The 19,939-nt window shown below is 47.8% G+C and overlaps 1 protein-coding gene across 2 annotated transcripts in view; it reads right to left on the bottom strand.

Annotated features, from left to right (window-relative positions):
* The window catches only part of OLFM2 (olfactomedin 2), a 66,980-nt gene extending 47,733 nt beyond the window's left edge, over nucleotides 1–19,247 (bottom strand). Inside the window, exons 1-2 of one of the 2 annotated variants that reach the window (XM_033925264.1) lie at nucleotides 19,115–19,247; nucleotides 416–432 (exon numbers count right to left, since the gene is read on the bottom strand). In XM_033925264.1, coding sequence (XP_033781155.1) covers nucleotides 416–432; nucleotides 19,115–19,247 — 150 coding nt within the window. The remainder of the gene's footprint in view (nucleotides 1–415; nucleotides 433–19,114) is intronic. The other variant, XM_033925265.1, reaches the window with a different exon arrangement.
* Nucleotides 19,248–19,939: the final 692 nt, after the last annotated feature.

The following is a 19,939-nucleotide window of genomic DNA, read 5'->3' as shown; positions in this document are numbered from 1 at the left end:
CCTTAGAGCAAGAGACTCACGCTTCCCGCGTTCATTTGGGACCGATGATGGTTTGGGTGCTGCTACAGAGGTATTTAAACATCTCGTATTGTAGCTTCCCTCTCCCATGTTTCTTCCAAAGTATACATATTGAGATCTTTAACTCTGTCCCCGTAGGCCTTATGATGTATGTAGACCAACCATTTTAGTTACCTTCGTCTAGACTGACTCCATCCTGTTTATATCTTTTTGAAGGTGCGGTCTCTAGAATTGTACACAATATTCTAAATATGGTCTCCCCAAAGTCATAAAGGGGCATCAGTACCCCCTTTTTCCTACTAGTCATTCCTCTCCCTATGCATCCAAACGTTCTTCTAGCTTTCGCGGTCACCTTATTAACCTGTTTGACCACCTTAAGATCATCGCATACAATCACACCTAAGTCCCGCTCCTCTGTCGTGAGCCGAAGTACAACTGCAAGTGATGACAGTCTGCGTCTGCGAAATGGTTATATTACATCCCTCCACTAACTAAACTCTTCCCATGGGGACTAACATGTTGACTGAGAGAGGAAGAATGTGTTTATCGTACTGGTGAGATTTTGTTCTGGGTATGCAAGCTTCCTCTGTCTGCTCTGGGCTGTGCTGGCATAGCAAGCCTCATTAATCACCAGCTGTTGGGGTTAACGGAGGAAGGACAACATTCGCCAAAAGCACCATGATGGAAAATGAAAACCAATTGTGCATTGCGTCCCTCCCTTCACGTATTCTGATTCATAATAAGCCATTTTTTGGTGAAGGAAGTAACAGTCTCTGGAATCGACCGGCCGTAATGTACATGTTGGGATACATGGAATGTTTAGAGTATAATGTAGAGCTTTACAAGTCAAACAAAGAATTTTAAATTTTGATCTATAATATATAGGCAAACAGTGTAAACTTATCAACATACTGAAGCCTAGCTGCTAAAGTCTGTAACCTACATAAAAGTGCTGCATTGATTCCACAATTTATTGAATTACAATAATCTAACTTTGATATTACAAAGGCATGAATTAATGTGTGAATGGAGTCAAATCTAAGGTTTTACTGACGGAACAAATATGTCTAAGCCAGTAATAACCTTTTTTTTAAATACCTGACCTATTGGCTGTTCAAAGGAGAATTTACTGTCGAAAAGGATTTCTAGATAACGAAATGCCTTTACTGGAATCAAATCACATCTAGGACTGGAAGGTTCAGGGGATAGACACAGGGATATAGAGCCTGTCGCCTCTAGGACCGGAGGATTCGGGGGATGCAGAGTCTGTCGCCTCTGAGGACCGGAGGGTTCGGGGATGCAGAGCCTGTTGCCTCTGAGGACCGGAGGGTTCGGGGATGCAGAGCCTGTCACCTCTTGAGGACCGGAGGGTTCGGGGATGCAGAGCCTGTCGCCTCTGAGGACCGGAGGGTTCGGGGATGCAGAGCCTATTGCCTCTGAGGACCGGAGGGTTCGGGGATGCAGAGCCTGTCACCTCTTGAGGACCGGAGGGTTCGGGGATGCAGAGCCTGTCGCCTCTGAGGACCGGAGGGTTCGGGGGATGCAGAGCCTGTTGCCTCTGAGGACCGGAGGGTTTGGGGGATGCAGAGCCCATTGCCTCTGAAGACTGGAGGGTTAGTGGGATGCAGAGCCTGTCGCCTCTGAGGACCGGAGGGTTTGGGGGATGCAGAGCCCATTGCCTCTGAGGACCGGAGGGTTCGTGGGAGGGACATGGGGATACAAAGCCTGTTGCCTATAGGACCGGAAGACTCAGGGGATGCAGAGCCCGTTGCCTCTGAGGACCGGAGGGTTCGTGGGAGGGACATGGGGATACAAAGCCTGTTGCCTATAGGACCGGAAGACTCAGGGGATGCAGAGCCCGTCGCCTCTGAGGACTGGAGAGTTTGGGGGAGGCAGAGCCTCTGAGCTCTGTATGTTTGTGTGTCCTTTGCTGATCATCAAATGTGAGAAACACACTGACCACTGCATGTGACAAAATAATCCATTAGAGTATTCTCCAACCAGGTAGGGTCACCTGTTTTCTCCTGATTGTGGGACATCAAAAGGTTCCGATTAGGTTGTTCCATTGAAAAGACTTTGACTCTCTTTGATCGCTCTCCCTTTGGTGGGATATTAGAGGGACTTTCTTTTTTTTTCCTCTTTTGCCCCCTGGCTCTCTTCGTGCTATTCCTCTTTCGTTGATGCCGTCTGAGATATTGGCAGACAAGAGATTTTATGCTGCTGAAGGCAAGAATCTGTTACGCTCCCGAATGACAAGAGATGGTGACAGAAACAAGTAGTGTTTCTCTCACATAATCTCTTCCTTTCCTGTCACAATATTGACATTTGTTCCGTCTTTGACAGCCATCGGCTTTCCCTCCCTCTTCTTTATCTCTTGTTTTCTCTCTTTCTGCCCCCCCCCCCCCACACACACACACATCTTTTCTCTTCAAGGCTGTAACCTCAGGACCTCTGATTTTGGGCATTGCAGAAGGAACCAGATTCACACGCATGTACGTGGACACTGACATGTTCACACTATACATGCCTGTACATGGATGGACGTGTACACATGCACACAGACACTTGCACATGGATGGAGACACAGACCACACATGCCTGAACATGCAGAGACTCACGCATACATGTATGCATTTATATGGACCCATACACATACGTTCATGTATTTTGCATGCACACAGGCTTCCATGTACACAAATACACGTGTAGACACCTTCCTCAGAGTGTTTCTATGCTATGGGGGCTGGCTTGGGTGCCTACTTCATACAGGCACCTGCTATTTCTTAAATAAAAGGGGTTAAAATAAATTCGGCCCCTATTTAAAGCTATTTAACCATCTGAAAATGGCCGCCAACTGGTTGACTTGTTCTTCACGAGTATCCAGTCATTTTCAGTGGCAGTTAAGCAGTTATCTCTGCTGAAAAATAACCGGTTGGCACTGAACTCAAGAGTGGCAAATATTCAGTCCCTCACTGCATAACTAAACAACTTTCCCCCTGCTTTATACAGAACCGCGCTAAGGAATTCTACGAGCGTCGGAGTTCTTGCCACCACGGCTGTTTGTAAAGGAGGAGGTTAAATAGTTGCCCTATCTTTAAGCGGTTTGGCTTATACGGTGAGGGGCTGAATATTGATTTAATTGGCCAATATTCAATGCCAAAGCCCGAAAGGGCCTGACATTGAACATCTGCGAATAACACCAGCAGTGGTCAGCAGAAAGCTGACCGTTGTTGACTGAATATTTGGGGGGAGAGGGAGATGTGTTTTTTACATTCCACCGTTAGCTCGCTATTATAAAATCAAGGCCATGACACATTGTAGACAGATTTTCCTGCTAGCCTGGCACACTTTTCCGAAAGCGGTAGACCCCTTTCCAAGAAAAACCATTCACCCGACTTAGGGGCACTTTCTCCCATTGCCCTCCCCCATTTCTCTTGCTTCCCCCCCTGTACTTTTTCCTTTGCTGAGTGTTTAATTTTATTAGTGTGATGGCCAGTGAGCAGATATGGGGCGTCTTTCGCCCGGAGCTGAGTGCCGGTGAGTAAAAGTGGGCTGGAAATAAGTTGTTTTTAGAAGAAATCCTAATTTCTTAGACCAGGCATTCACCACCAACTAGGCTTAGTACTTGGCATCCTTATTCCCCTCCCTCGCACCAAACTCGAAAGCAACGCGCGTGAACTTTTGGCTTTAATGATGCAAGAAAAAAAATAAACAGTAGCATTGGAGGCTTTGAGTCCATTAATATTAGTGTGAAAAGAGACCTTTCCAAGGGACGCCGGTGTGAGGCTGCACGGCTCGAAACAGCACTGCAAGAGTCGGCAAACCCCAAAATCAGGGCGAGATAAGGACAGCGGCACTTCAAGCTGGAAGAGACGTCATGTAATTTATTTGTGTACCGCAATACCTTAACAATTGAAAAGAGAACTGTGCATATTCAGCGAATAAAAATGAAAAATTATACAAAAATACAAAGACGTCAATCCCCAGAAATTTTTTTTAACAAATAAGTTTTTAACAATTTTCTAAAAAGTAAAGGGTCTTGTGAACAACCTATCACTGAAGGGAATGAAAAAGAAAAAAAAAGGATTTCACAAAACAGCTAGAAATAGTAAATGAAAAATGATGAATTCAACTTGGCATCAGGCCATAGAGCACCTTATAACAAAAACAACCTCATTTTACTCCTCACCTTCACCCCTTTTGCGAAGCCACATTAGGCTTTTTTTTTTTCCGCCGGCCGTACCACCGCGGTTGGTGATGAAAAAGCCTAACGCAGCTTTTGTAAAAGGGGGAGGGGTGTTAAAGAAGACCCCAGCCTCTATTGAGAGCCAGTGTAATATACAAAAATAAGGTGTCGATGGTCTAACTATCTCAAGTGAAAAAAACATCAAACGCGCGTCTGTATTTTGGATTGCGTGGAGTCTACGAAAATGGTAAGACAATATAAGATGCTTTGGAAATTGTAGCCTTTCTGAAGTACCACATCGACCTCTGCTCCCGTAGATAAGTTCCAATCCCAACTTAGGTCCGGATTCTCAAAGCTTTTAACGATGGTCGCAAAACTGCCACCATTTTACCGTCTGATTATCAGAACGGCTCTTTTTCCGAGCTTCCTAGCAGCCTCCGACTCTGCCATGCAAATGAGGTACAGCGAGGTCATTGCTATTAAAATGGTAGTCAAATGGACTCATTAATATTTAAATGAGCACTCCGGGCAATTCTTTGTCATTGAGGGGCGATTCTTCAAGCGAAGTGCTGGCTTTTAATGACCAAAAGTTACCGGCTGGTCTGAGGGTGCCGGTACTGTGAAAAGCGCATCTCGGGCACACGTTTCTGGCTGTGGCTCATGATAAAAAAATTTTTTAAACCACACTATTGACATAAATTATAGTAATATAGTGATGGGGGGGAAAAATCTCAAAAGCACAGGGCTTGAGCGCGTGTATTAGAGGTGAGTCTTGTTGAAAGCCGATGATTGCACATCCCCTCCATCCCATAGCACTGGCGTGCCTGTGATTGACAGCGATGCTGGTAGTTCCCCGCCCCCTCCTACCCACCCGTGCCTTTTTCCAAGGACTATTGTGCGCATGTGCCGATCGCTAGCACCAGCGACTGATCTCATGTAAATTTTGCGACCCTCCGTGAACCTCCACGAACCTCATATGCAGGCGTGGTTATTCGAGAACGACTCGTCTGTATTTGAATCGTTAGATTTACAGATGCTACAGCGACCTGTCAGATTTTTCCGGCAATACTAGAGAATCCGGCCCTTAGTGTATTCCAGACTATCTTCTTTCAACTTAGTGGGCGTTGTAAAAACAGATGGATGGATTGCAGAGAAAAAGGACAGCATGGGCAGTGGCTGTGCAACTCGCAGAAACACACAGATGTGCACATGGAAGTCTATAAAGCGCACTTGGGCATACACAGGGAGAGAAACACATACACACATAGACACTCACACTTACTTTTTCTCTCTCTCTCTCACACATAGACACTCACACTTACTTTTTCTCTCTCTCTCTCTCTCTCTCTCTCTCACACATAGACACTCACACTTACTTTTTCTCTCTCTCTCTCTCTCACACACATAGACACTCACACTTACTTTTTCTCTCTCTCTCTCACACATAGACACTCACACTTACTTTTTCTCTCTCTCTCTCACACATAGACACTCACACTTACTTTTTCTCTCTCTCTCTCACACATAGACACTCACACTTACTTTTTCTCTCTCTCTCTCACACATAGACACTCACACTTACTTTTTCTCTCTCTCTCTCTCACACATAGACACTCACACTTACTTTTTCTCTCTCTCTCTCTCTCACACATAGACACACTTACTTTTTCTCTCTCTCACACATAGACACTCACACTTACCTTTTCTCTCTCTCTCTCACACATAGACACTCACACTTACTTTTTCTCTCTCTCACACATAGACACTCACACTTACCTTTTCTCTCTCTCTCTCTCTCACACATAGACACTCACACTTACTTTTTCTCTCTCTCTCTCTCTCTCACACATAGACACTCACACTTACTTTTTCTCTCTCTCACACATAGACACTCACACTTACCTTTTCTCTCTCTCTCTCTCTCACACATAGACACTCACACTTACTTTTTCTCTCTCTCTCTCTCTCACACATAGACACTCACACTTACTTTTTCTCTCTCTCACACATAGACACTCACACTTACCTTTTCTCTCTCTCTCTCTCTCACACATAGACACTCACACTTACCTTTTCTCTCTCTCTCTCTCTCACACATAGACACTCACACTTACTTTTTCTCTCTCTCTCTCTCTCACACATAGACACTCACACTTACTTTTTCTCTCTCTGTCTCTCACACATAGACACTCACACTTACTTTTTCTCTCTCTCTCTCTCTCTCTCACACATAGACACTCACACTTACTTTTTCTCACTCTCTCTCTCTCTCTCACACATAGACACTCACACTTACCTTTTCTCTCTCTCTCTCTCTCTCACACATAGACACTCACACTTACCTTTTCTCTCTCTCTCTCTCTCACACATAGACACTCACACTTACTTTTTCTCTCTCTGTCTCTCACACATAGACACTCACACTTACTTTTTCTCTCTCTCTCTCTCTCTCACACATAGACACTCACACTTACTTTTTCTCTCTCTCTCTCTCTCTCACACATAGACACTCACACTTACTTTTTCTCTCTCTCTCTCACACATAGACACTCACACTTACTTTTTCTCTCTCTCTCTCTCTCTCTCACACATAGACACTCACACTTACTTTTTCTCTCTCTCTCTCTCTCTCTCTCACACATAGACACTCACACACAGCAAAGACACAACACAAGTGGCTCTGGCAGGGCTTGTAATCTCCAGATGGAGGATGACACGGGGACAAATTTATCCGCGTCCCCGCAGGAACTCAACTTATGATTTTAAAGTGTTTGAGGCTTGTGCAGATGAGGACGGAGCTTGCAGGAAGGAAACAGGACGGGTCGTGAAAATGAGTTCCCACGGGGACAGGGTAACTTTTGTCCCCATGTCATTCTCCTATCTCCAGAGCAGGTAATGCTGCTGTTTCACAGACATCCGTCTCCACTCTGCAGGGAGATGGGCGGAGCCTTTACCTAGCATGACTCAGCACCTGCGCCCTAAGCATGTCTGGATGTGATCTACAGAAGAGGTGGGAGATGTGATGGAGGTATTCCAAGAATGCCCAGTCGCAGCCCTTTCCTTCGGAAAGGAAGATTTAGATCTGAAGTTTATAGGACGAGGCTCCAGAGCCACTTTGGAAACATGATAGCTGCATGGTCTGACCTTTCAGGGGAGGTGGTGGAAGAGAGGAGCAGCGAGCAGGGCTGGGGTTCAGGGTCATCCGGCTGGAAGGAAAGTCCAGACGCTGCTTGGCTCATTCTTTCCGCAGATGGCTTGCTCGCGCAGGAGCCCCATCCATTTCTAATACCTGAGCTGGAGCTGCCTGACAGGAGTGGAGAGGGGAGGGGGTTGTCTCTTTATCTCTTCTTGGATCAAACACTGGCAGCTCCTGCAGTCTGTCCCTGCTCTGCAGTCAGTCCATCCCCCCCCCCTCACACACACACACAGTCTCTTGCTATTTGCCATGTCCCTCCATGCTAAAAGTTTGGTTTTAGACTGTCTTCCTCCCTGTGCCATTTTCAGTGGGTCCACAGCTGATCTCTCACCCCCCCACACCTCCACACATGAGAGAACCCTACTTTTCTCCTACCCCCCCCCCGGCAAGCCTCCCAAAGACTGCACTGATTCCCTACAAGGAATTCCAAGCTTGGAATGGGGTAATTTAGCCCTTGAGAGTGCCTAGAGCATTTGTCATCGCTCCTGCCCCCCCCCCCCCCAAGGTGTCATATAAAGCCAACTAGAAGGTGATGTCTCAGGCTCCAATGTTCAGTTCTGACACCACAGTATTAAATACCACGGTGTAAGCGATTTGTCTTGACTGGGCGATGCTCGGCACAATAGCATTCAAATTATATGCATGATATTTGTGTGGAACAGCCCTGGTAAAAGGGGGAGGAACTGTGCCATCACGAGGCACAGCGCCTCCTCCTGCCTGAAGCCAACATTCTCCTTCCCTCTTCCCTGCTGATGGCGGCTCCGGAGCTGTGATCAGCAGGCAGGGGGCTTTTGGGTGGTTTTTTTTTAAAGGGTGCAGCTGTTGAGCTTGTGTTGTATGAGTGAACAACATCTGTGCCCATTAAAAAATGAAAGTGCATTCACAACTGAGCCAGCAGCCGCTTCTCTTCCTGCCGGCCCTTAAATGTTTTTTAATGGGAACTACAGTTGTGTATGTGTGGTGTGCCTCACCCGACAAAGGCACAACGGCTTTGAAATTTTTGCCCTGTTCCTTGCGTTCCTTTTTGTGCATCGCAAGGAGAACTCATTTAAATACTAATGAGCTCTTTGCAATGCATTTGCATAGGGTTCTCGGCAGCTTCTACGAGGATTGGTAGCAGCCATGGAGAAAGAACCCTTTGGTGCATCAGGAGAGCTTTTTCCAGGGAAGTAAGACTTCTTTAATGAGTTTTACTGCCACAGATAGCTTTTGAACATCGGGTACTTGGTGCAGGCAAGTCACATTGAGTGGCTGGTAGCCGCAGGGACGAGCCTTGAAGTGGTGGGGGGAGAGATATGACAGCTGTGTGAGGATTAAAGATATTGAGTTTTTGGTGTAATTGTTCTGTGCTTTTGCAAGGGATTGTATTGATTTGATGGTTTAATGAAAAGAGATTTGAGGATCTTAGTTGAAAATGTGTTTACGTTTGATTTGTAAAGATGTATTTATCTTATTTGTGTGATTGGCTTCGAGTATACATTTTTGGAAAGTGAGGCAACCTGATCAGAACCTGTTAATGCCTCCCCCACCCCCACCCCCACCCCACACACCTTCCCACCCTAGTTTCCATTTTGACTTGAACCGGAAATTTATTTTTCTCGGGGTGGTAGACATAGTAACATAGTAACATAGTAACATAGTAGATGACGGCAGATAAAGACCCGAATGGTCCATCCAGTCTGCCCAACCTGATTCAATTTAAATTATTATTTTTTTTTTTTTCTTCTTAGCTATTTCTGGGCAAGAATCCAAAGCTTTACCCGGTGCTGTGCTTGGGTTCCAACTGCCGAAATCTCTGTTAAGACTTACTCCAGCCCATCTACACCCTCCCAGCCATTGAAGCCCTCCCCTGCCCATCCTCCTCCAAACGGCCATACACAGACACAGACACAGACATAGGAGTAATATTAAGAAATTCTTTTTCATGGAGAGGCTGGCGGATGCCGTCCCGAGGGAGGTGATGGAGAAGATAACAGGGGCAGAATTCAAAAGAGCATGGGACAAACGCAGAGGATCTCTAATCGGAAAACGAAGGGCATGATTGGAAGAACCAAGGCCGGTACTGGGCAGACTTGAATGATTTGTGTCCTGTATGCGGCTCTTCGGATTAGGATGGGCTTGGGAGAGTTTTGATGGGAAATCTAGTCATTTGGGATGGTCTAGATAGGCTGGAGTAAGCACATGACCCAGAAATATCAATGAACAAGGACAAACTTAATCATGGACTTGTAATGCATTTACCTACTGGGCAGACTGGATGGACCATTCAGGTCTTTATCTGCTATCATTTACTATGTTACTCTGTAACCAGAACAATTTAGGCAAGTACAACCCACATCTTGTCCCTGTTACAAATTAATATTATCAGTAAAACAAACGATGTCCAGAGTTGAAACAAAATCATCTTTCTGTTCTCACAAAGTTTTCTGGGCAATACTACTACTTATCACTTGTTTAGCACTGAAAGGTGGACACAGCACTTTACATTCTGACATTTAATAGAGGGTCCCTGCTCAGAAGAGCTTACATTCCAACTTTGACGGAGAGAGATGACGCATAGGGTTAAAGATGCAGAACCCAAGCTGAGAGGAGTTATGAGTTGAAGGCAGTCTTGAAGAGGTGGGCTTTTAACTGGGCCTTGAACACAGCCAGAGACTGAGTCTGCCGTAGGGATTCTGGCAGCTTGTTCCAAGCATATGGGATGGAGTCTGGAGTTGGCGGAGGCAGAGAAGGGCACCTCCAGCACCCTTCCCTTGCCTGATCTAACCACAAGCTCCCACCATGATCCAATGACCACAACAGACAACTAATTTGACCCATACATTTGGTCTCCCCAAGTCCTCATGGTTTTTTCCAGACATTGCCAAGTCCACAACAAGCTCATCACAATCTGGTGAACATGTCAAGTGTGCACATAGAAAATGATATGGTGACAGAATTTGTCCCTTCCCCTGTGGTTAACCATGGGAAATCATCCCTGCATCATTCTGTAAGGAGGGAGGGAAGAATCGGACCCAGCCACTGGCCCTCCAGCCTTGCATTGAAGAATGCTGGTGTAGAAGGACTGAGGTTGAGAGAGACGCTAAAGAATGACACGGGATGGTTTCCAGCCACTGACCCTCAAGCCTTGCATTGAAGAATGCTGGTGTAGAAGGACTGAGGTTGAGAGAGACGCTAAAGAATGACACGGGATGGTTTCCAGCCACTGACCCTCAAGCCTCGCATTGAAGAATGCTGGTGTAGAAGGACTGAGGTTGAGAGAGACGCTAAAGAATGACACGGGATGGTTTCCAGCCACTGATCCTCAAGCCTTGCATTGAAGAACGCTGGTGGAGAAGGACTGAGGTTGAGAGAGACGCTAAAGAATGACACGGGATGGTTTCCAGCCACTGACCCTCAAGCCTCGCATTGAAGAATGCTGGTGTAGAAGGACTGAGGTTGAGAGAGACGCTAAAGAATGACACGGGATGGTTTCCAGCCACTGACCCTCAAGCCTCGCATTGAAGAATGCTGGTGTAGAAGGACTGAGGTTGAGAGAGATGCTAAAGAATGACACGGGATGGTTTCCAGCCACTGATCCTCAAGCCTTGCATTGAAGAACGCTGGTGGAGAAGGACTGAGGTTGAGAGAGACGCTAAAGAATGACACGGGATGGTTTCCAGCCACTGACCCTCAAGCCTTGCATTGAAGAATGCTGGTGTAGAAGGACTGAGGTTGAGAGAGACGCTAAAGAATGACACGGGATGGTTTCCAGCCAGTGACCCTCAAGCCTCGCATTGGAGAATGCTGGTGTAGAAGGACTGAGGTTGAGAGAGACGCTAAAGAATGACACGGGATGGTTTCCAGCCACTGACCCTCAAGCCTTGCATTGAAGAATGCTGGTGTAGAAGGACTGAGGTTGAGAGAGACGCTAAAGAATGACACGGGATGGTTTCCAGCCACTGACCCTCAAGCCTTGCACTGAATAATGCTGGTGTAGAAGGACTGAGGTTGAGAGAGACGCTAAAGAATGACACGGGATGGTTTCCAGCCACTGAACCTCAAGCCTTGCATTGAAGAATGCTAGTGTAGAAGGACCGAGGTTGAGAGAGACGCTAAAGAATGACACCGGATGGTTTCCAGCCACTGACCCTCAAGCCTTGCATTGAAAAACGCTGGTGTAGAAGGACTGAGGTTGAGAGAGACGCTAAAGAATGACACGGGATGGTTTCCAGCCACTGACCCTCAAGCCTTGCATTGAAGAACGCTGGTGTAGAAGGACTGAGGTTGAGAGAGACGCTAAAGAATGACACGGGATGGTTTCCAGCCACTGACCCTCAAGCCTCGCATTGAAGAATGCTGGTGTAGAAGGACTGAGGTTGAGAGAGACGCTAAAGAATGACACGGGATGGTTTCCAGCCACTGACCCTCAAGCCTCGCATTGAAGAACGCTGGTGTAGAAGGACTGAGGTTGAGAGAGACGCTAAAGAATGACACGGGATGGTTTCCAGCCACTGACCCTCAAGCCTCGCATTGAAGAACGCTGGTGTAGAAGGACTGAGGTTGAGAGAGACGCTAAAGAATGACACGGGATGGTTTCCAGCCACTGACCCTCAAGCCTCGCATTGAAGAACGCTGGTGTAGAAGGACTGAGGTTGAGAGAGACGCTAAAGAATGACACGGGATGGTTTCCAGCCACTGACCCTCAAGCCTCGCATTGAAGAACGCTGGTGTAGAAGGACTGAGGTTGAGAGAGACGCTAAAGAATGACACGGGATGGTTTCCAGCCACTGACCCTCAAGCCTTGCATTGAAGAACGCTGGTGGAGAAGGACTGAGGTTGAGAGAGACGCTAAAGAATGACACGGGATGGTTTCCAGCCACTGACCCTCAAGCCTCGCATTGAAGAACGCTGGTGGAGAAGGACTGAGGTTGAGAGAGATGCTAAAGAATGACACGGGATGGTTTCCAGCCAGTGACCCTCAAGCCTCGCATTGAAGAACGCTGGTGTAGAAGGACTGAGGTTGAGAGAGACGCTAAAGAATGACACGGGATGGTTTCCAGCCACTGACCCTCAAGCCTCGCATTGAAGAACGCTGGTGTAGAAGGACTGAGGTTGAGAGAGACGCTAAAGAATGACACGGGATGGTTTCCAGCCACTGACCCTCAAGCCTTGCATTGAAGAACGCTGGTGGAGAAGGACTGAGGTTGAGAGAGACGCTAAAGAATGACACGGGATGGTTTCCAGCCACTGACCCTCAAGCCTCGCATTGAAGAACGCTGGTGGAGAAGGACTGAGGTTGAGAGAGATGCTAAAGAATGACACGGGATGGTTTCCAGCCAGTGACCCTCAAGCCTCGCATTGAAGAATGCTGGTGTAGAAGGACTGAGGTTGAGAGAGACGCTAAAGAATGACACGGGATGGTTTCCAGCCACTGACCCTCAAGCCTTGCATTGAAGAACGCTGGTGGAGAAGGACTGAGGTTGAGAGAGACGCTAAAGAATGACACGGGATGGTTTCCAGCCACTGACCCTCAAGCCTCGCATTGAAGAACGCTGGTGGAGAAGGACTGAGGTTGAGAGAGATGCTAAAGAATGACACGGGATGGTTTCCAGCCACTGACCCTCAAGCCTTGCATTGAAGAACGCTGGTGGAGAAGGACTGAGGTTGAGAGAGACGCTAAAGAATGACACGGGATGGTTTCCAGCCACTGACCCTCAAGCCTCGCATTGAAGAACGCTGGTGGAGAAGGACTGAGGTTGAGAGAGATGCTAAAGAATGACACGGGATGGTTTCCAGCCAGTGACCCTCAAGCCTCGCATTGAAGAATGCTGGTGTAGAAGGACTGAGGTTGAGAGAGACGCTAAAGAATGACACGGGATGGTTTCCAGCCACTGACCCTCAAGCCTTGCATTGAAGAACGCTGGTGGAGAAGGACTGAGGTTGAGAGAGACGCTAAAGAATGACACGGGATGGTTTCCAGCCACTGACCCTCAAGCCTCGCATTGAAGAACGCTGGTGGAGAAGGACTGAGGTTGAGAGAGATGCTAAAGAATGACACGGGATGGTTTCCAGCCACTGACCCTCAAGCCTCGCATTGAAGAACGCTGGTGGAGAAGGACTGAGGTTGAGAGAGACGCTAAAGAATGACACGGGATGGTTTCCAGCCACTGACCCTCAAGCCTCGCATTGAAGAACGCTGGTGGAGAAGGACTGAGGTTGAGAGAGATGCTAAAGAATGACACGGGATGGTTTCCAGCCACTGACCCTCAAGCCTTGCATTGAAGAATGCTGGTGTAGAAGGACTGAGGTTAGAAAGATGCTAAAGAATGACATGGGATGGTTTCCAGCCACTGACCCTCAAGCCTCGCATTGAAGAACGCTGGTGTAGAAGGACTGAGGTTGAGATAGACACTAAAGAATGACACGGGATGGTTTCCAGCCACTGACCCTCAAGCCTTGCATTGAAGAACGCTGGTGGAGAAGGACTGAGGTTGAGAGAGACGCTAAAGAATGACACGGGATGGTTTCCATGGTTATCTGCGGGGACAGGGACAAATTCTTGTTCCCTGGAATACCCAGAGGACTTTTCACTTCTGTTGGGTCTTCTTCAAGTCTGTCCTTAGTCTCAGCCAGTTGACCCATGTTCCATGCAGCTGTGAAAACATGTTTCCCGACGTTTCCCCAAAGTCTACTCTCTTGGAGTTGCACGTCAGGAGCTCTTTGCCTTAGCACTTTTCTTTCTGCTGAGAAAAGGTTGATTCTTGTGGCCGATTGATTCTTTTGAGGTGTCTGTTTTTATCATATGCTCCCATCTCATCTCTGTTTTTGACTCGCAAAGTTTTATCTCAAAGGGCTTTTGGAGCAGACCTGGGCGCTAGGGCTCTTCATCTCCAGCCTCATATCCTTAAGGCCTCTAGGAATGAACACAAGCTTTCAGGTGGCCCAACTAGAATGCTTACCACCTCTTTCTCCCTAGCACCCGTCCATCTCTCGAAACCATTGCATATCGTGTTCCTGCTGTGCTGTGCTGTTATTGTAACCCTATGTGTAGGATAAATACAGCATGGACAACTGAAGAGACCTCGAGTGAGAGGACAGCAGCACCCCAAAAGCGAGAATACAGCACAAAACAAGTGAAGAGACCTCAGAAGAGGAGACGGCACACCCTGAAACACCCAAGGTAGCAAAGCAGCATTGACAGCTGCAGAGGTCTCTCTCTCTTTTTTTTAAAAAATAAATATTTGTTTGAGAATGGCAAATGGCTCAGACGGGCAAGTACTTGCTGTTCTTCCTGTTTTCTACCACCACTAGTAGTAGCTTCTATAGTTCTGAAAAGTGTACACAGCACTGTACAATCAACATGCAATAGACGGTCCCTGCTCAGAAGAGCTTACAATCTAATTGGACAGACAGGACATAAGAATAACCTTACTGGATCAGACCAATGGTCCATCTAGCCCAGTATCCCATCATCACGGTGGCCAATCCAGAGCACAAGTACCTGGCAAAAACCCAAATAGTAGTAAGATTCCAAAACTCCCCCCATGAATAAGCAAGATTCCAGACACCCCCCCCTAAGAATAAGCAAGATTCCATGGTACTGTTCCAGGGCAATCAGTGGCTTCCTCCATGTCTGTCTCAATAGCAGACTATGGACTTTTCCTCCAGGAACTTGTCCAAACCTTTTTTTTAAAACCAGCTACATTAATGGCTCTTGCCACATCCTCTGGCAACACGTTCCAGAGGTGAATGAAAAAAAGATTTCCTCTTCTTGGTTTTAAAAGTATCTCCCTGTAACTTTGAGTGTCCCCTAGTCTTAGTAATTTTTGATAGAGTAAAAAAATTGATCCATTTGTACCCGTAGACTTCAACCTGCTACCTTTTAATTTCACAAGGTGAACTGTTTACTAAGGGCCTGTTTTACGAAGCTGCACTGCGGTAACGGCCCTGAAGCCCATACAGATTTAAAGGGCTTTGGGGCCGTTGCCGCGTGGCAGCTGCGGCTTCGTAAAACAGGGGGTAAGTATCCCTTTCATTTCTGTCAGGTTTTTGTCGACTTCTATCCTATCTCCCTACGAGCTGAAGATCCTACCTCTTAATCCTATCTTCATATGACATTCTTGCCGTCCCTTTGATCATTTTAGTTGCTCTTCTCTGTACATTTTCTAAACCCATCTTATCTTTAAAACAAATTTTTGTTTAGACGAGATGACCAGAATTGTCCATAGGACTCAAGGAGTTCCTTGCATTAAGGTGCGCTAAAAGATTTCGCTCGCACGAAATGCTAAGAAGCCCATTTTATCCCCATGAGCTTCGTAGCTCCAGTGCACGTTGATCGTTAGCGCACCTAAGTAAAAGGATGGCCAAGGTTTGACTGCGGGGCACAGCGGAGCGGCTTGTTACAGCTCAGGATGCAGTGACGGCCGCTTCGCTGCAAAGTCAGCAATGGCTTCAAATATTTCATGCAGCGTTCTCCCCACCCCCCGAGAGATGACACCTAGGATTAACAGCTGGCTCATTTACGACACACATTATGCTATTACCCGCTTCCTCCCTCCCCAAGCCTAGACAAAACTCAGCCAGGACACTGCTGTGCTGTTTGCCACTCTAAGCAGAAGACGACTACAGCACAGACGAATGAAGAGACTTCAGGAGAGGGGACAAGCAGCCTCCAAAAGCAGAACTACAGCACAAACAGGTGAAGAGACCTCAAAATAGAGGACAGCAGTCCCTCACAAACAGGTGATGAGACCTCGGGGGAGAAGACAGCAGCACCCCAAAAGCACGAATACAGCACAGACAGGTGAAGAGACTTCAGGAGAGATGATGGCAACCTCCAAAAGCAGAACTAAAGCACAAACAGGTGAAGAGGCCTCAAAATAGAGGACAGCAGCCCCTCACAAACGGGTGATGAGACCTCGGGGGAGAAGACAGCAGCACCCCAAAAGCACAAATACAGCACAGACGGGTGAAGAGACCTCGGGGGAGAAGGCAGCAGCACCCCAAAAGCACAAATACAGCACAGACGGGTGAAGAGACCTCGGGGGAGAAGGCAGCAGCACCCCAAAAGCACAAATACAGCACAGACGGGTGAAGAGACCTTGGGGGAGAAGACAGCAGCAACCCCAAAAGCACAAATACAGCACAGACGGGTGAAGAGACCTCGGGGGAGAAGGCAGCAGCACCCCAAAAGCACAAATACAGCACAGACGGGTGAAGAGACCTCGGGGGAGAAGGCAGCAGCACCCCAAAAGCACAAATACAGCACAGACGGGTGAAGAGACCTCGGGGGAGAAGGCAGCAGCACCCCAAAAGCACAAATACAGCACAGACGGGTGAAGAGACCTCGGAGGAGAAGGCAGCAGCACCCCAAAAGCACAAATACAGCACAGACGGGTGAAGAGACCTCGGGAGAGAAGGCAGCAGCACCCCAAAAGCACAAATACAGCACAGACGGGTGAAGAGACCTTGGGGAAGAAGGCAGCAGCACCCCAAAAGCACAAATACAGCACAGACGGGTGAAGAGACCTCGGGGGAGAAGACAGCAGCACCCCAAAAGCACAAATACAGCACAGACGGGTGAAGAGACCTCGGGAGAGAAGGCAGCAGCACCCCAAAAGCACAAATACAGCACAGACGGGTGAAGAGACCTCGGGGGAGAAGACAGCAGCACCCCAAAAGCACAAATATAGCACAGGCGGGTGAAGAGACCTCGGGGGAGAAGACAGCAGCATCCCAAAAGCACAAATACAGCACAGGTGGGTGAAGAGACCTCAGGGGAGAAGATAGCAGCACCCCAAAAGCACAAATACAGTACAGGCGGGTGAAGAGACCTCGGGGGAGAAGATGGCAGCACCCTGAAACAGCCAGGGTCAGAATATAGCATAGGCAGCTGTGGGGGAGTAGAGAGATACCTCAAAAGAGGCAACTGCATCATCTCCAGGTACTCAAAGTATGAACACAGCATAAAACCACCTTAGAGACATGGGGCTGGGGGATGAAATGTCGGTTCTACCTGACAAGATGCAGCGAGACCCGGAAACCTGCAACAAGCATAGCAGGATGTTTAAATATGATAAAGCACACCTTTGATTCCTTGATCATTGTAAAAATTTAGAGATGTCATGTCATTCAAAGCAGCATCAGGAGGAGAAAGAAAGCTCAGGAAACAGGCAGCTTGTCTCCAGAGGAACTTGGGGGAGAAAGCTGAAGCCTGTTTGATTGGGTTCCCACCTTCACAGCAGGGCGATTTTTTCCCTTTATCTAAATTTAGCTCCCAGTAACCAGCTGGCAATGTTCACCTCTCTGCTTAAATTCATATCCTCAGCTCTCTGGAGCAGGGACCTTATATGGAACCCTGTAACTTTAACCCTAAAAGTAATTGTTCCTAAGTTTGTTGGTTTGTTTTCCCTAGGGGGAGGACAAGATGGGGGAGACCTATTTCAATCCCTGTTTTGCTGTGTTCTGGTGAGGGAATTGCAAAAGTCGATTCCATGCTACTTCCCGACAGTCGAGCACCCAATGTCTTTCCCAGTATCCCACTGCTTCCAGACACATAGGAAAAATATAGCAGAGGGAAGCTGTTTTGTGGAAGTCCAATATTTTGTAGATTGCCCCTTTGGGCACCACACAGTTAACCTGGATACGATGCAATGCGAAGGGAGTCCCTGGACCCTGCTCTGAATGTTCCACTGACCGTGGTGGCAGTGGGTACTTAATCTCCCCCACACATCCGTGTCTTCCTTCCCAAAATCAGAGTCTGGACTTGGCCTTGCCTTGGCAACCATGCAAATAACATTTAAAGACAAACTTAATGAGATTCACTGCCCTTTCATATAAGGAGCCTGAAATTTCTGGTGAGTCCTAGAGGCAAGCTCTCTAAGTTTAGTTATTTATGTACGGGTCAGCGGAGGTCTGAGAGGGGTATCAAAGGTCTATGAGAATCAATAGAGGTCTTTGAGGGTCAACAAAAGTCTAGTAGGGTGAACAAAGATCTTGAAGGGTCAACTCTGGAGGATAAAGTCATTTTTGAATGTTTGAACCCACAATCAGGGGCTTCAGAACCAGAGCTATTCCCTGTTCTCATCTACAGCCCAAACTCCCCCCAAAGTAAAGGGGATGTGGAGGAAGATGAAACGCTCCACATTTTGTCTTTTGTAAACTGAAACGCCCAGGTAAATAGTCTTGGCTTTGGAAAGACTGGAGAGGAGATGGATAGAAAGAATTCAATTTATTGCCTTGAGGCAGGTTCCCCCCCCCCCCTGCCGCGCCCCCCTGTCTTCAAGGGGGTGGAAAGGGTGGGGGAAAGAGTGCTGCATTTTAAAATGAAGACTGGAAATGTAGTCTCCAGATCTGTTCTATAAAACTGAGATCCCCCCCCCCCCCAAATCCTGCCTCCGTCTCATCACTTCTTTTCTAATCTGGCAGTTGCCCCTCCAACTCCCTTCCCTTTTCCCAGTGCGAGAACGCAGTGCCACCCACCGAACCGTTGCTGCGAACTCCCCACTGACGAAAGTTTGTTATTAGTGGGTCTTGTTTTCTCATGAAATGGGGAGTTAAAAGATCTGAACCGATACTCAGAAGGTTTACTCTTCACCACCAACTCCTGGTACGACCGGCAGCAAACGTGGTTTCTGGTTTGGTGACTTTTGGCATAACATGCACAGATCACGCCCCGAGGATGGCATCGGTTGGAGGGGGGTTTGGGGGGGGGGAGAAGAGAAAAAAATAACTCACGATTTTTTCTGAGGTGCCTGGCTTGGTTCCATTGAGACCCACCAGGGACGGCAGCGTCTGGGACATCCAGTTCGTCACCATGGCCATGGTACTCAGCACGGCCCCAATCTTCAACAGCGGCACAGTCATTTCGCTCCGTGCTTCATCCCCTTCCTCAGGGGGTCAGTACCTCACCCCCACCTCTCTTTCAGCTCTCAATCTCTGACCCCTCTGGTGCTGGGAGGAAGAGGTTGGGGAGGGGGAGGTCTCCAGGCTTCCCAGTACACGTGCGGATATGGAAGAGGCAGGCAAAAGGAAGCGGGAATCCCAGTCCTTGGATTCCTAGTCACTCTTTACCCTGCATCTTCTCCCTCTCCATTTGAGGATGGAAAATTGTACAGGCTGAGGACAGGAGATGCCTCCCAGCTGTATCTCTCCTGTCTTGGTCAACCGCCTGCATTGGACTGAAGCAGGGAAACTGATACCAGCCCCTTTCACCCTCCCCTCCCACCTTCTGTCTCTCCCTCCTCTCTCTCTCTCTCTCTCCCTTCCTGCCTGTCTCTCCTTCTATCCTTCTGGCTTTCTCTTTCCTCTAGTCTGCTTCTCGCCTCTTTCTGTTCTCTCCCTCACCTTTGTTCCCCCTTCTCTCCTCCTCTGTTCTTCTCCCTTGCTTTCCTCTTCTCCTTCTCTAGTATAAAAATTCTGCATCTATGCACATGATAAAATGCATCTCTGGCTCTCAGCTCAATCACTTGCAGCCTCAGCTGACGTCAGTACCACTGTTGAACAGCTGCTAGGGTGAACTCAGTGGGAGGAGGGGAGTAGAGTCGTAGCAAGAAGCC

The sequence above is a fragment of the Geotrypetes seraphini genome, chromosome 16, assembly GCF_902459505.1.
Source record: "Geotrypetes seraphini chromosome 16, aGeoSer1.1, whole genome shotgun sequence".
In the NCBI taxonomy this organism is placed as follows: Eukaryota; Metazoa; Chordata; class Amphibia; order Gymnophiona; family Dermophiidae; genus Geotrypetes; species Geotrypetes seraphini.
The sequence above is the reverse complement of the archived record's forward strand: the minus strand, read 5'-3'. Positions and strand labels throughout refer to the sequence as shown.